This window comes from Candoia aspera, chromosome 2 (genome assembly GCF_035149785.1).
Source record: "Candoia aspera isolate rCanAsp1 chromosome 2, rCanAsp1.hap2, whole genome shotgun sequence".
In the NCBI taxonomy this organism is placed as follows: domain Eukaryota; kingdom Metazoa; phylum Chordata; class Lepidosauria; order Squamata; family Boidae; genus Candoia; species Candoia aspera.
The window spans coordinates 89,870,239-89,888,260 of record NC_086154.1 but is presented as its reverse complement, the minus strand read 5'-3'; the positions used below and the strand labels follow the sequence as shown (position 1 = coordinate 89,888,260).

Genomic DNA, 18,022 nt, shown 5'->3' with positions numbered 1-18,022 from the left:
AGTTTGCTGTGCTCTTAAATTAATTCTTTCATGTCCTTTCCTCTCCAGTTTGCTTTGCATGTTCTCATGAATGTTAGAATCTTTCACGGTGTGGGAGGTTTATATTTTACTGTTTAAGAGGGAACTATTTGTCAAGTGTCATACTGAAGGTGAATTTCACTTGTAATTGAAAGTTGCTGTTGAAAATTTATGTCCCAAATGTAGAGGCTCTTGCAAATATGACAAACAGATCCTTCCAGATCAGCAATCTGCCAAACCAAATACCGGACATGCAGTGTGTTAGCAGCGCCAGTTGTTTGTCTTAGCGATGAACAGCTATAAGAAATGAACCACACAATTTTATCCCACTATGTGTCTGCCCAGTCTTCAATATGCAAAAAAAAACAAAAACAAAACTTGTTGCATAATGTGTTCAGTTAAAACATGGATAAGTAATGTGTAATCCTTCAGATGTTCTGGATGTCCACTTCCAGAGGTGATGCATGTTGCAGTCTAACAACATACACACCTGATGCTATTGTAGCTCATAGAACAGGGATCTTGTTCATATAGACTCCCCATCCCTTCCATCCAAATGTCTGAGGTAGAAAAATCCCAGGTTAGTTGTCACAAGAGATGGTAATATCTATGCCAAGACTGTCTACTCAAGTCCAGCTCAGGATTTAATGGTGGCTTTGACAAACATAGTGCAATTCAAAATGTAGGCTGAACACATATTGTAGGGCATACTTTCAGTCTGGTTTTGAGGATAGGATGCATTGGAAGTGAGTTCACGGTTGCTAGGCTCAGAGTCTCTCCACTGTCATAGTGTTGATAAGAACTGAACTGGCTTGACTGAACTCTCCTGCAAAGTCGATGGTCCATCCGCAGGGACCAACCTTCAATGGTCTTTTCCAGGCAATGTGGGTGGTGATTTTATTAAAGTCATGGTCCCATTGTTTCGCTGTGGGTCTTACTGTAAATGTTCTCTTCATCTTATAGTTTCCTGAGGGAATCTGGTCAGTAAAAAGAAGTAATAGATAGCTACAGTGCAAGTGGAGTAAATATTGTAGAGAATTCAGCGATGCCCAGGTGAGAATGCATAGTCCCTGTCCTAACAGCCAGGAAACACGCTGAGACAAGGAACTGGTCTCTAATATTTATTGCTAGTACTTAACAGGAATCCTAACAAACTGAAGAAGCGTGGGAAAACCCAGACATATAAACCCCAAAGGTTAAGGCGGTCCCGATCTGTCTCTCTTTGAATGGGTGACCAATTCCTCAGTGCTACGCATGCGCTTGACAGTCTGGATGGGAGCCCCCTGCTCGCCATCCTTACTCATGACAGTCCCGCCTACAATGGAGCAATAGTGGTGTTAATAGAGGGGCCCACTTTTATTGTATCTTCTATGAAATAAATATCCAGTTAGCTTTCTCAGCTGGTTGACAGGCTACACAAAGTAGCCCAGAGGCAAACTCAGCTGATCGTTTAATAGCCTACTGTAGCAGGTTTATGAAGGTAAACTCACACCAGTCACCTCGGTTTGAAATTAGATGCCAGAATTACTGCTGAACCTTGTGTTTATGGGAACATCATCTGGTCCATCTATGGGATGGTTTGCAATGCCTGTGGCTTGAGGAAGCAAACATGATTCTTATGGGCATCAAGTGAACTACCACTTCATTAGATTGTCACCCATCATGTATGGGTGTGTATGTATGTGTATATTGAAGCTGCAGCAGGTGCAGAACATTGCTGCCTGACTGTTAAGGAGAAGAACTAAATGGATAACCCTGGTTGCCCAGAAGCTAACTGATCCAAGTCACAGAGTCCTAAATCGTTAGCAGTCTCCACCAATCTTCATGTTAAGATCATCTGGAGAGATCCTTCTCTGAGAGTCTTACCCGTGGTTCTTGTTCACAGTATGATTATAATAAATAGGAACTTAAGGAATGCTTTTCACTTGGGCATTTGTAGGGAACAGACTGTCTTTCATGATAAAATGGTTTAATTGTGGTATAGCTAAATGCTGCATTTCATTTTATCTGATATCAGATTGTTTTACTGGAAAGTGATTCATGCTTCCTCAGAAGGAAAAATAGCTTATAAATTAAAGGAATAAATCTTCACCACTGGCTATTTTTCAAACTTCTAAAACAATTTAACAGGAAAATGTGCAGATCTGAGTGATCCCCTCTGTAATCAGTCACTTATTTTATTTTAGACCTCTGCCCATAATGTTGCAAAGCAAAATAATAGTAGCTATAGCAAAATAATTTAAAGCTATTGCTTCGAGTGCACTTATTTTAGACTGAAATCAAAGTCATACATGTGTTTATGCATGCCGTAATGGAGCTCTGATTACAATTAACATGTTGAAAAATGCCATCATATCTAGCTAAGCTACTGTTTTGTAAACTTTGGCAGAAATGGGGGGGGAGTGCTAAACAAAGTAGCTCCTGTATATTCTGTTGCCTTAGAGACTGAAACATCTGTATCCGTGCAGGCAAGTGATGCAGACATGGTAAGATATGACTTCCTTGCATTCCTCTCTTCATCTTGCTGTCAATAGTACTCTTTTATGGGGGCAATGTGTAGGGCTTCCTTTGCAGTGTAGAGTAATCTGGTTGGGTAGCATAACATAATCCAGGAGAGCTTTTAATGAAGGTCTAACTCCAAAGTCAGCATGCTCCCCTACGAAAAGATGCTGTCACACAAATAATTTTTCAAGATGAACTTGGAGGGACTTGAAATGATTGTTGTTCTGATGATAATTGTGGCATTTGTGAAAGCCCTGGAACATATGGGGCTGCTGGAAGATACAGATGAAGGTAGGATGCTAAAGAAAAATTATTGGGGGGGGGGGTTTGCTGGAAAAGCTTTTGTCTGAAGGATTATCACTTTGAAATTTCTACCTGCAATAAAGCTGGAAGGGAGAGAATTACAAGTGAGCTGCACTTGTCATAATGATTTTAAAAAAGCCGTCTAAGAGATCCCTAGATATAAATGTTCGTGTGTGTGTGTATAACTGCCTACTTGTACAGTCTGTGGCTGTGTTTTCAACAAGTGAGAGAGTAAACTAAATTGAATTAGTATATAATTTATTTTTAATAACTTCATTGCACAGCAATATGTTATGCATAAATGGTAAAAATGATATCTTGTAAGCAACAATCTCCCAGTTTAGCAACTTTGTTACCTCAGCCTATTTCAAAGGCAACTGCTGCAGGAAATCTTGTTTACAAAATATGTTTTCCTGCCCCAATAATATGTGAAGCTTTTTGCATGGATTTTTCTTTCTCTATATTGTCATACTTTTTAGCAAATTAATATATATCCAAAATCTTTCCTTAGACTTGGGAGTATGTAAGAAAAAAAGAACTTCACAAAAATGTCAGTATCCAATTATGGAATATACTTAGATCCTGGTGATACAGAAACTCTGACTGCTGTTGCTTTTGATACTATTGCAGAGGAAAATATACTTTACACTGACATAAAAACAGAAATAAATGGTATAAAAATGAAAGTGCATTTTAAAATATGAAATAGAGTACAACTTTTAGAAGAGAAATAAATGTTGCTGATAGAGAAATAATTGTTTATATGGATTATGCATACTTTGGAGGTGCAATTATACACATGCAGAGACATACAGACATTTATTTAATATATAAACATGCATTTAATTTTATTCCAAAGTCCATAGCATATATTACCCCCCCCCCAAAAAAAGTTTGTTAATATATGAAGCAGTTGATGGTGGTCCTTATCCTAGTATATATAGTTTTAGATTCTTTGAAAACAAAACTTCATCAAAGTTTGTATGCTTTAATTAATATATAACTTGCTTAAAAATATGCATTATTCTTATAACAGTTTCATTGTATCATATGAATTTAAGGCTTAAAGAGGAAACAACATAATATTGAAGCCATATATGTGACACGTATTTTAAAACTACTGGATTCATTGTTAGGATTATCATTCTTTCCTATTAAGATTGCAATCTATATTCAGGCAGGAACTGCATGTTGAGAAATACTTGTATTTTGTCTTCCTACTGCTTCCAAGAGGCTATAAACACACATCAGACAAGGTTATAAATGTACTGTAAGGGCAGTAAAATTCGTCTGCAGCTCCATTGAGGGATCATTTGTTTTCCTTTGTTTTGTTTGTTTTTATTGTAAGGAAAACATCTTCTGTGTGAATACATTTACAAAAGTAATTTGATATTCCATCAAGTATTGAAACGGAAAAAAATGAGATGCAAAAAAAATTACTGAAGATTTTCAGGAAAGTTGCACAATTACACATTTTGTTTATATAGGATACCAAAGTGCATGCTTACTTAGTTTACACATGATATCTGTGTGTACACACACACACAAACACACAAACATCTTATGTATAAGAGATGGATGCCACATTAAACCAGTTTTAAACTTGTTTGAAACAGAATATCCTTCAGTGTATTTTTAAAATTATTATTATTTGGCTGGAATTGTCTGAAAATATCTTCATTTCTTTGGTAATACATGTTGTGCTGTTTCAGGTCACGGAAGATTTAGATTTTGTCATAATAAGAGACTACACCTTTCATGCAGTCATAATAAAGGTAGAAATTATACTGCATAGCTGGTCCAAATTCTGAAGACACCCATCTTTTCATCTTTGCTCACCAAGTTGCATGTTCCCTGCCTTCTTCTATACATGGGAAGACTACACTTGACATGGAGCTTTCCATACACAGAGATGTTACAATATAGATGTTCAGTTTTCAGTGTTGGGAGCAGAACTGGACAAGGCATGCATTCATAGAGGCAAGAATACTGTCATAGTCCTGAAGTACATAAGGAGTTCTTTAGACATATAATGCACCCAAAGTATTTAGTACAGGCATACCGTACACCTGAGCAAGGGGTGTCCTTTCATCAGCCATGTTAGCCCTGCAGGCAAGGAATAAAGAGCAACTAAAAAAGACAGAGTAGGAAAGGTTATGCTTTCAAAGATTGGAAAGGTTACTGAACAATGTAATATAGAACAAAACAGTCTCAGAACAAGTGCCATCCTGCATGGCCCTAGAGAAGCAGCTATCAAACATTTAATTTAGCAGACAATACCAACAATACACAAAACCAGGTTACTAAATGATTTTTTTAACTGTGGCTGCACAGATGTTTAATGAATATTTTCTAAGTATACTATGTGCATTTCAAGTTATTCTTTGTCCTGAATGCATTTTTAAGCTCTTAGTATTCTTTAATTCTTGTACTGTTTACATTTCAGGAATTAACAAGAGTCTCAAGTTCCTCTTTTAACCAAAGGAATCTTTGCAGTATCCCTTGTAAAAATGTACAGACTTAAATCCTATTTTTCCCCTTTCTAGAAACTGAACTTGTATATACTAGAGTCAGTTCAGCAATTTGCTCTATTAAACAGATTTTTCTACTGATTCTTTTAGAAAGACCTAATAAAACTTTGGTCTCATTAAATATGCTGTTTGATAGACCTATAGAAAGATGGCTAGAAATGTATTTCGAAAAGGTAAAAATAAAAACAAATCAGACATTCTGAATTATCTCTTCATTGATAATACTAAGATTAAAACAAACAACAAACAACAGACGCTAGCTAGAAATTCTGTGAGTTTCAGGTCAAACATCTGTAGACTGGGATAGCTGCATTATGAGATGGTCCCTTTTTGTAGTACAGCCATTGGATTGTCCAGTACTAATGGAAAGATAATTATATTAGTGCAAAGAATGCTTCCAGATTCTGGCATCAATAGCTCCCCTGTAACTCTTGCACACATTCTTGAAGTACGCTGTATTTTCAGGAGTGGATTTAGGGAGGCAAAGTGGGGTGCAAGAGAAAACTAAAGCTAGGAATGCCTTGTAATAGAAACAAAGTTGCATTCAAAGTTGGTCCCTTGTGTATAAGTAGCTATAATTGTGACATTAGTTTATAGTATACAATACGTAGCTTTCATCATTGTTGCTTCTTTTTAAGAAGTTATTAGCTGATACTGCCTGACTATTTTAAGACACTTAGTACTTTGTGGGATTATTTATTCATTTCTTGAGCTCAGGGCAGATTGCAGCCAACGTATTTCAAATCCCAATTTTCACAATTAATTTATGGAGCATCTTTTTGCAATGTAGAATTTTGTCTTGAGTCATTATTCAGCATTTCATGTGCTGAAAATAGTCTGTTACTTCACAGGGGCCTTCTGAAAGTCAGAGGCCTTGTTTATTGAAAATATGTTCATTGATCTACTTTGGTTGTGTTTCTAGGTGACAACTTTGTGCAGATGCTAGCACAAATATCTGATAAGGCAGGTATTTTTGTTTCTACCTTAGAAAATCTCTGTACTATTAGATTTAGACACTGACTGAGCCCATGAAAGAATCCAATAAGGGATCATTTTCTGTATCCAGATCTTTTCCTTGTCCTTCTCCAGTGTATTTTTTAATATTTCTATTTTTCTGAACAGGATTGGTGTAGCTTAAATGGTATCCTCCTACTCTTCTTTCAGTGGAAGCAAAATGGTCCTTTTTCTTGGCAAAAAGACTATTAAGCTGAAATAACATCCACTACAAACATAAACTCTGTAGGACCAGATAAGTGAGAAGAACAGCGATTGACTTCTTGCCTTTCAAGCAAAAGATAAAGGAGTGCAACAGCAGAATACATTCCACATACTGAGAATGACAATTCCTGGCACGCAAAGAAGACCAACCACAAATGGGTCTGAAGTTCTCTAGCTATTGTTGTCAAGATTGGAGGATTAAAAAAGTGCATTTAGGTGGAATTATAAATGTACTAGACTAGACAAACATGCAGATCCCCATTCATTTGAAACAAAACAACTAAACATAACCTAAAATAATAATTTATTAGGCAGATCAATTATGTAATGAGTAAACAAAGCTCCATTAACTTACAGAAAGGAGGGGTAACTTTTGGCCCCAGAGGTGCATGCCACCTGCACACCATCCTTTGTTCTTTGTTTTCCCTTTGTGGGTCTTTTTTTTCTTGGCACCTCTTCTGCCCATAACTGCTGAAAAATGACAACACCAATTCCCAGCCTTTTATGGAAGCCATATATAAAACTCATAGGCATAGCCTTAATGGGCACATCCTAGTTAAATAATAAATACTTTTACAAACTTCCCAAAAAGTAATATGAGGTCCCTTCACCATTTTGTAAACCTCAGCCCCCTAAAAATATTGAATATGGCCCTTGCCAGAAAAATGTGTATGCAATTTTATAGTATAAAATACATTTACAATGGTGGTACCATTGAACTGGACCCAGAAGCAAACTGGTACCCAATGCAGCTTGAGCAGCAAAGGTGTTACATGTGCCCTTCTAGGGGGACCAAATATAGCCCATGCAGCTATATTCTGGACCAGCTGAAGCTTCCAGATACTCTTCAAGGGTAGCCCCATGTAGAGCACATTGCAATAGTCTATATGGGAGATAACAAGGGCATGAGTGACCGTTGTTCATCCCCACACACAAGTTACCTCAAAATCTAAATACCTAAAGGGAAGAGCTGGTTTGACCCTGGTGTGCCTTATTACAGATGCCACAATGTTATGTCCTATAATCAATATTCCATAACAGTAAAGGCTCTCATTTTTTTCACATAATGGTCTGGTAGGAATGTGTGTTAAAGCGACAATTCATTGAACTGAACTCCTTAATTTAAAAAATAGACCATTTATTTCAATTGCTTCTTATCATAAAAATGGAGGCAGAAGTGGTGCACAGGAAGGCTATGCAAACCTTCAGTTTGGACATTTGATTTGGAAAAAAAATATTAAATTTCTGAATTAAAGTTCCTTTAAAAGTCAGGTCAACAATTTGAATTGATCTGACTTTCCAAATCAATTTCTCCAATTGAAGCATTCATCAAATTAACTGACTTTTCAAGTTGAATCAATACTGCAGACTGAATCAACTTATTGCAATCAAATCAGCCATTCAAATCAGATTGCAGCCAGTCGTCATGCCCTCAGTATACAGTTGTCTGTTTTAAATAGTGGAGAAAAGTACAGAAATTGATTCTAGATTTCCTATTACACTTAGTTTCAGATTTTCTATTGCAATACATTTTGTGATGTATCTCTTTTTTAAAAAGAAAAACTGATGGTGATAGTTATACATTTTGTGGACTTTCCATGTTTTTGTACTGTGATCACAGATATTTCCTAATGCTAAGAACAGATATGACTTTAGACAAAGGTTTGTAAGTTCAGGGGTGTACCTGACATGATGATAAACTATTTTCTTGTGATTAATGTATATTTGGAAGAAACAAATAAAATTTGGGTTCATCAAAGATACATTTTCCAAATTACAATCTCTTTCAAAATCAACCCTGCCTCTTTTAGAAGTCTTAATATTTTATATTAATATTACCCAGATATAGGGATCCTCAGCGCTCAATCATCTATATTATTTAATATCATGTAGCTGCTGAAAGAAATGATGTGCTTCTTCAAAGTGAAGAATGCCAAGAACACCCAATTGTATATTACTACCCCAGGCCAAGACTGAGATGCTGAGGAGCTCTTAAACCAGTGTCTGGAAGCAGTCAGGACTTGGGTGGAGTAAAACAAGCTCAGACTAAATGCTGTCAAGACTGAGGTGCTCATTGCCAATAAGCATTGTGCATTCCTTTAACATTACTCTCATTAGAGTGCTTCATAGGGTAGTATTCTCCCCAAAGCAGTTGGTGTGTGATTTGGGAGTCTTTCAGGACTCATGGCTCCTATTGAAACAGCAGGTGGAAGCAGTTGTCGGGGGCTTTGCTCAGCTTCAGGTGCTGTGCTAATTCTGTCTCTTCCTGGCCAGGATGACTGTGAGTCAATCACCACATGGTTAGACTACTGTAATGTGCTGTGCATGCTGACTTTGAAGACAACTTGGATGCTATAGCTGTTTCAAAATGCAGTGGTAAAGGTCTTGATAGGACAGTCCCATCAGAGTACAATTACACCTGTCTGAGGTCAATGCATGGGCTGTTGGCTAGCTCCCAGGCCCAATTTAAAGCACTAGTCATCACTTTCAAAGCCCTTAATGGTGCTGCACTAGATTATATCAGACAGTGCTGTGCCAAAATAGAATCTGCATGGCCAGTACAAACCTAGAGAGGGCCTACTGGCAGTTCTTCCACTCTGTGAGGTCCATGGGGCACAGGCCTGATGACAGGCCCTACTTTTTAGAACACATTACCTGTGGAAGTGAGGGTGTCCCCCTCCCTCCTTGTATTTAGGAGGTAAGTTAAAACTCTGTTATTCCACTAGGCATCCAGCCCTAGTTTGTCTTGGTGCCTCTTGTATATTTAATTTTTATTTATTTATTCTTTATATTACTGTTTAATGTATATGCCAGTTGTGTTGTTCACTGGTCTGTGTCCTACTTAAGGCAGCTTATAAATATGGCAAATAAATAAATGTGAGAGGGCCCCTCGTAGAGTCATTTGAGATGATGGTTCTTTTTAAATGTCTTTTAGCTCAGCACTAGTTTAAGCCAACCTTTTCCCAGACCCATCTTCATTCATCTATGTGACATTTTCTGGCTTCAGGCCTCATCCTGGAAGGATCTGTAACTCTCTTGGCAGGATTGAATACTTCTGTTGTTCGTTCAGTATTTAGCATGTAATGGGCACTGAAAGAATTTTAAAAAATCATCTTTGTTAATGCAGCACCACAGCCTAACTACCAGCAGACTATTGAGAAATCCTCGTCTATCTTGGAGGTGCCTGTTAGTAATATTAATGAAAGTTGTAAGCTGCTAGAAAAATGAACAAGATGGAAACAGACTTTGAGAAGCATCTGTTTGTCCCTGATTTGCATCTGCCAGGCAGTGGTAGTGGGGTGGGGTGGGGTGGGGTGGGGTGAATGACAAAATGAGCATTGCCACACTGCAACATAAACTCTGCCTCTCTTGTAGGTGCCTTATGATACTGCATACCTATATGTAAAGGACAAGGCTTGCATTGTGACATCAAGGTACTCATTTCATCATTCTGATGAAACTGTTGAATGCTGAGCAGATTTGTGAGTGTAGTGGGCATGGCACAGTCTGCACATGAAGGACACAGGTTGAATCTCATTTGCTTACTGATGTAAAGTAGCATTGAATACTGTATTTGAATTACAATAGGGTATAGAGAAGATCTGGTGCCAGTCTTTCATGATAACCTCTATAACTAACTGTTGTTGTATAAAACTACAGATAGTTATGTTTAAGTAATATGGGGTTTGGGGTGGGACTTGGTGATTTTAAAGGCCTTACCTCTTTGCCTAGTCATCAAGCATTATTCAGACAAGCCATTATCTCTCAGCATAACATATTTCACGTTAGTTGTAATAATTAGAAGACCTATAAAAACTGCATACCTAGGAAAGTACTGAAGAAATTACAAGGATTGTCAAATACAATGATCTCTATGAATGACTTTTTAAGAATGTGGGTACGTACTTTTCCACTTGGAATCCTAGGCTGTGCCTGTTGTTTTGTGTGCAGTGATTTCAGGAGGAAACGTTACTGAAAAATATGTTTTCTTTGTAGCATGAATCAACCATAGCATTTTTTCCCATTAATTCTTAAAGGCATGTGCTTCATCACATAGGCATCTTCTTTGGGGAAGGTCATTAGACAGACGACCTTGTGGACTAAAAATGATTGGTTATATAGTGAAAGGAGGTGGATGGCAGCCAAAAGTTTTTGATTCAATTTTCAAAATGTCAAACACAAAATTTGCATAGATGGTATTACAAACATCAGTTCATTCAGATTCAAAGCACTGGTAAATACTAGTAATGAGTGCCACATAAAAACATGCACATTTGCACATAAAACGTTTGATTTTGATTATTAAAAATATTCATTGCATCAAAGCAGGTACAGACACATAATAGTGTATCTGTAAATATGGCATCTCCTTCCCCCTTTCCACATATTGGTTCTTCATTAAAAATCAAAAGTAACCTCACAGGGAAGCTGTTACAACTCTCACCATGCTTAGGATCAGGCAGAGAAGATTGAAATGATCCAGGGTTCCTACTTCGTATCAAGTTGACCTGATAAATTGAGTGGTTAGGTTGTAGAGTAAAAGTTGAAGAGTAAAAAAATTGAATTGTGTGAAATTTGAATATGTTGGAATAAAATTATTTGGAAGTGATCTGATTTTGCAGGGTTTGGGGGCTGCTTTTTCGGGATGGAGAATCTGAATGGGATATAACATTTGAATATAAACAAAGTAGAGGCAATTTAACATCACTGCTTCATTTTTAGTTTGTATCTTTGGGCAAATTGCTTGACTTTTAGTTATTAGAAATGCTGTTTTCCAATGCCAAAGGGGAACCAAAGGAAAGTTTATGCTGTCCTAGTCAAATCAGACTTCGCTCAGACAGTTTAGGCTTAAGGTCTATCATTTGTCTGGCCTTGTATTAAATATGTTAATGTTATGTAGAACTGTGTTCCAAAAATGTGGAACTTGGCTGTTTCTGGGGAACTTTCCTTACATCAGGTGTAGGGAATTGCTAAGAGACTTGAGAAATTGAAGAAGCACTGTCATTCCAGACAATAAGGATTGGATTCCAGATATATGTAATTGATCCATTTTTGAAAAGGCAAATCACTGCAGCCACTGCACTGCAGAATTTGGCACCCTTGTGGAGAGCAGCACAGATGGAGTCTGAAAGAAGAAGATGGATATAATATACTTCTGTCCTTGGGAGATGTTGCAGGAGGGTAGAATAGACTCCTTACACAGATCCCTGTAAAATTACAGTGAAGCACTACCTGTTGGACAGTTTCTGTTTGCCAAGAATCACATGGGCATATCTGTTCTGTTAATGGGATTTGGGTGAATCTGCCTTGCAGTAAAGCTGATGGAAGCTTATTTTGCCTAGCTCTAAAAAACTCCTTCCTAAAAAGTTATTTTTATCCACTAATCAAAAAATGATGCTAAATATTTCTCTTTGCACAGATATCATAATACGTTACAAGAATTGGGGATTTAATCTAATTCAATCTAATTTGAATTTTTCATGTACTGTTTACTACTTGATACACTGGGATGGTTCGTAATGTCTTTTTTGTTGTTGTTTGATATTTACTATTGTTTGTGTTCTTCTGGTTTTTGTTTTTATTCATAGTTTGTTCTTGGTTGGGGAATTGTATTCGGGGGAAATAAATAAATAAATAAAGGTTTTGTCTGCCTTTGGTGAAGTCACTGGCTAAGATCTGAGGGCATGGCACCTTCCTTCCTTCCTTCCTTCCTTCCTTCCTTCCTTCCTTCCTTCCTTGCCATGGCCAACATTCAGTGTTGTCCCGTATCAAGATGTATGTAGGTTACAAACTCTGGACTTCAACTCTCATTTTAAAATGTCATGACTCACTTCACATTTTTTTAAGTCACATAAATATGAGTATTAGAGAGATTGTACAGAAAAATACATTAGGGTGACATATTGCAAAAATATACTGTACATTATGAAAAGTATGCACAAGAATGCATCTGTTTGGTGAAAAATGTATGAAAATATACATACTGTGCTGTTTTCATGTCGACTTTTAAAATAAATGGCAAACTGGGCATAAATTGGCTGAAAAACATATTTTTGTTAGATGTGAAACTAATTGAAACTTTCATTGCAAATCCTTTTGACACACAAAAAAAGATGGCACATAAGGATGATATATGTACTCAGTTTTGGAACTACTTAGCATCTCCAAATTTCCCAACCTTTCTTGTAGGTTCTGATTTCACTAATGCAAAAAAGAAAGAAAATACCCAAAGTGAAAATATGCATATGTGGCACAGAGGGTGCCCATCAGATCTAAAGCCTAGGTCCAAGGAACCAAAAGACCTAAGTCTGGAATCTCAGTCCCTTCATATGTGCTATGGATGAAGTTTTAGAGCCAGGACATGGGGTCCATTGTCCACTTGCTACATAGCAAACTGGTTATCTATGTTTGTAATCTCAGAAGCTCAGTGTTTAAAACCAGAAACCATTAATTAATTTATGACAAACAGAGGCTATTTAATTGGTGAATTTTTTTTCCTCAACTGGCATTTAATCTAAAACCATCAGAGAAGACAGTTGTCTATCAGTAAGAAACAAGGCTACCTCACCTGACCCATTGCCTTCAGCTTTTGTCAACAATCCTGCTTTAAATATAGTTGGTAAAATAGGGGAATAAGGAGGTCATCTCTATTACTCTCCTGGGTTTTTTTCCCCCTTCATTTTATAAGCCCAAGTTTCGTTCACTATTATTCCCCTTATAAACTATAAACTCAGTTTTTTTTAAAAAAGTACATAACTGACATTTACATGGCATTAGAATTAAGCATAGATTTTAGTCTAGCTATTTTAAAATTCTGACTCAGAGAAAGATCATTGAATTTTTGGTGGCATCATGATCCACAGCCCATTGGAGGTATGCAGCCCTGTTCTGCACAGTTTATTTTTTCATTATTGTTTTTGGTCATATGGCACACAGTTCAAGCTGCAGAATTCTGCATTCAGTACAGATCACTGAAGTAAACACAAACACAGCAAAAACCATCACAAATGAAAATCCATCGTTTTAGCAAGCAATAAGGGCACTAGTACAAAAGCCCATTAAGAGTCCATCAGCATACTAAATTTTTCACCTCTCCAAAAATATCTGGAGCTTTACGAGAAATGTCCCTCCAACAAGAACACACAAACAGTCCTTTGCATATCGATCGTAGGATTCACATGCCAAGCCTACCTGCTTGTCTTTGAATTTCACAGTCAGAAGCAAGACAATGGAGTGGGGGGAGAAAAATGTGAAAGCCGACAGTATAAACTAGGCCAGTGAACATGTGTGGAGGGGGAAAACTTCATAATGAAACTCTAATTTGTCATTTTATCTTTCATATCGATGTAACAGTGATATTTTGTGATAATATGCCAGGACATATATATTTATCAAAGCTAGAGATGAAGTCTTCTTCCATAGGACCTGTTAAATCACTGAGTCTGATCCTCTTTCCAGTGAAGGGTCCGGATTAAAATAACTACCAGCAGTCTGTCCATCCTTTCCTTGGATATCTAGGGAATGGAAATCTGCATCTCCCTCAGTCATTGGTTCTGCTGTCAATCAGCTCTTAACTTCAGAAAGTTTTTCCTAACATACAACTAGGATCTATGTTCATGTAACTTAAATTCATTATTCTGTATTTTGTACCATGAGATGATAGAGAACAGCTCATTGCCTTCTTCTGGGTAGTTTGTATTCAGGTACTTGAAAAATGCTATTGTTTCCTGCCTTAGTCAGGTACTTTCAAGACTGAACATAGCTAGTTCTCTTCGATTCAGGCAATGCCACATGGGGTCTTGGCACTACTCCAAAATAAGATTGGGACCTCTCTGCTCTCATGCTGACATCTGCACGCAGCAGCAGATTTATTTCTGACTCAGTGTGGTGCATGCAAAATTCAACATTCAACAACAAAATGTAATAGTGAAGTTCTGCACAGGTTGTGGGCAGTCTTTTTCCCAGTGTTAGGAACTCTGGCTTACCCAACAATTGGGCTTCATCCAACTTAGCAGTTTGTTGATAGGCTCTTAAAAGAGAAAAGAGGCTTAAGAACTCTAAGAATTAAGAATTCTAAGAACAGAAAGGAACCCAATTCCACTTAAAAAGCCCACCAGCTTAATTAATTCAAGCTGCTACAAGGCCAATGCAGCAGCTTGGGAGTTGACCAGTACAGAATAAACATTGTAGTTCTGTGATATTGCTGAAACACCACAAGGGAAACTCTAAAAGTGGCAAAGTCAAGAGGCAAGTCATGTTATCAATAAACTTCAGTTCTCTGCTGATGTAGCAGAGTCTCAATATCTGATATACTGGGAAGAAATAGCTTCAGCTATTAGGCAGTTTATTTATTTATCTTTTGTATATAAATTTTATTAAGAATTTTGATTACAATAGTAAAATCTAATACAAACTAAACTTAAAGAAAGAAAAGAAAATAGGAAAAAGTGCAAGGAAAAAGAGAAAGAGAAAAGTAAGAATATAATAAAAATAAATATAAAGAAGTGACTTCCAACCTTCATCACAAGAAGTATAAACAAATTTAGTAACTCTTCACCCTCTCTAAAGTTACAAACATTTATCTCTTCATCCCATATCCCACCTCTTATCTATAAACAAATCCATAAGGCATCTTCTTTTCAGTCCTGGTGTCAACAGAAACTCCATAAAGAGTAACAACATATTTTAACCTTGATCAAATAAACAAAGTTTATATTCCTTCCTTTTACTTCTAACAGTCTTAATCTTTAATTCATTCAAATATTGTCACAGAATTTGATTTCTCTTCATTTCTTCTTTGTCCCATCACACAGAGTTCTTCAAGGCTTTAGTAAGCCTCTTTTGTAAATCCAGCAGGAAAAAAATATCCAGGTCACTCTCTTGGTTTGTCATTTGTATTTCCTTTTTAAATTTTAAAACCTCAGCCAGTTTTTTTTGTAGATCCAAAACCTCAACCAGTTTTTTTTGTAGATCCAGTGAAACATCCTTTTCTAAATCATTCTCTTGGCCTGTCAGTTTTAAATCCCCCTTCAATACCATATCTATCTTGTCAGATAAATTTGTTCTACATCTGACATTTCTTCAATAACCTCTTTTGGATGTAGTCTATTCATAAAAGCAGACATCATTACTGACATTGTTGATATCATGGCTACTATTTTCTGATTCCATTCGTCAAAAGTCTCCTTCAATATTTTTATTGTCATAACCATCTTGCAGGCTTGTATATCTTTCCTCTACCTAAAATCTTTGGTCCCCTCTACTGTCCAGTAGTCATGAAATTATTTATCTATGCTGTATCTTGTAAAAACCAAAACAGGTTCTATTTCCCACAAGAAGCTGTTTGTACTTTATAATTAATTCCAAAATCTTATTGTAAAAGTTTCAATATTCCAATTTTATCTGGACCCTTAGTCTATTTATAACTTTCTAAGATCAACATTTTTGCTGTATATTTCAGATTCCTTAAATTCTTAAGCTTATAATTAAAGGTTTCTTTTATTCAGGAATAAAGGCAGATTCACCTAGCGTTTTCAAACTTGTCATTCCAAAATTCTCTAATAGCTTAGAAATAGTTAATGAGCAATTTCTGAAAGTGATTAGAAAGTGAGGTTTGTGAATGTAGTGTCCTTTAAAAGTCTCTGCTGCAGTTGTGAGCAATATGTCTAATCCCATCATCTCCCAATGTTCAAACCTGTGGAAAACTACTGCCCTGTGGTCTCCTCATGGTGAGCAGCTGTCTGGAGCACATGTGGGCAGTATCCTGTCCTCTTCTTATCTGGAGAGGTCCCAAGGAACCAGTCTACTTGCTGGTTCCTTGGTTCTTTGCCGCGGTCATCGGCTCCGCTTTCACAGAGCTGTCTTCAGTTTGCCATACCTCCCCTAGAAGCCCAGCTATTGGGCAGTTTAAACATATTGATGGAGGTCATCCATCACCATGGGGTGAGGTATCATCTTTATGCTGATGATACTCAATTATATATCTCCATCCCAGGTGAGGTAAGTGATGCAGTGACTGCCCTTTCTCAGTGCCTGGGGGCTGTGGGGGTCTGGATGGGGAAAAGCAGGCTTCAGCTGAACCCTGGTAAGATGGAGTGATTGTGGGTTGATGGCTCCTCTGTATCCAGGAAGTTGTCATGTTTAGTTCTGGATGGGGTTGCACTGCCCCATTCAGACTCGGTGCGGAATCTGGGGGTCCTTCTGGACTAATGACTCCTGCTCAAAGAGCAGGTGGCAGTCATGACCAGAAGGGCCTTTGCGCAACTTCGTGTTGTGCACCAGTTACACCCTATCCTGGATCGAGATGCCCTCCAAACAGTCACTCATGCCCTGGTCATCTCCCATATAGACTACCGCAATGCACTATACATGGGGCTACCCTTGAAGAGTATCTGGAAGCTTCAGCTGGTCTAGAATGCAGCTGTGCAGGCAATTATTGGTGCCCCAAGATTGGCACATGTGACACCACTGCTGCGTGAGCTGCACTGGGTGCCAGTTTGCTTCTGGGTCCAATTCAAACTTATGACCTTTAAAGCCCTATATGGCATAGGGCCAGGTTGTCTGAGGGACCATATCATCCCCATAACCTCACCCTGTCCCACCCGGTCATGAAGAGAGGGCACGCTACGGACTCTATCAGTAAGGGAATTCCACTTAGCTGGTCTTCTCTGCAGTGGCACCTGTCCTCTGGAATATTCTGTCCCTGGAGGTGAGGCAGGCCCCTTCACTCCTAGCCTTCTGGAAGAATTCGAAGACCTGGTTCTGCCACCTCGCCTGGGGTGGGAAGGGCAGTAGCTCTTCATGGGCGTGGCTGGCACCATAGAGCCCTCCCCAATCAATGAGATCTTTCACGACTTGGATTTTATATCTATTTTATTCTCCATTTATATTGTAATTTATGTATTTTATGATTTTAATTGTCGATTTTATTGTAAACCACCCAGAGTCCCCCTTTTTGGGAGAGATGGGCGGTGATAGAAATCTGAAAAATAAAAAATAAATAATTAATTAATTAAAATGTTAAATTCTTCCATTTTTCATCTTAAATACAGAAATTATTCATGTTGTTTTTATTATTATATCATTCTTGTTCCTGCTGTTGCTATTAACGTTCCAATGGGAAAAGAGTGAGAGTTGTGAATTGGGATATTCTTTTCCTCTTGTGTTTGTAAAATTTAATGTCAAACAAAAGAAAAAAGAAAAACTTGCACCTTGTGTAATTAAGTTTTTTTTTAGTTTTTTTGCCATCATTCATATGTTATAGCTATTTTGTTTATACTGTGTCCTGAAAATAGGCACTTTGCCTTAGGGATAGTTTGTTTTTCCAGCTTTATCAAAGGGTAATTACCTTGTTCTTTTTCTAATCAGAGATGAACACACCATTTCCAGGCTTCAGCTCTTGCTACCATCCATCATTTAAGTTGCTGGATGCTAGCAAGCCCAAAGGCACC

General features: G+C 37.5%; 1 protein-coding gene across 1 annotated transcript in view; it reads left to right on the top strand.

The window, feature by feature from the left end:
* Window positions 1-2,316: 2,316 nt before the first annotated feature.
* The window catches only part of KCNIP1 (potassium voltage-gated channel interacting protein 1), a 172,986-nt gene continuing 157,280 nt past the window's right edge, over window positions 2,317-18,022 (top strand). The window contains exon 1 of the mRNA XM_063292439.1: window positions 2,317-2,811. Coding sequence (XP_063148509.1) covers window positions 2,712-2,811 — 100 coding nt within the window. The 5' untranslated portion in view covers window positions 2,317-2,711. The remainder of the gene's footprint in view (window positions 2,812-18,022) is intronic.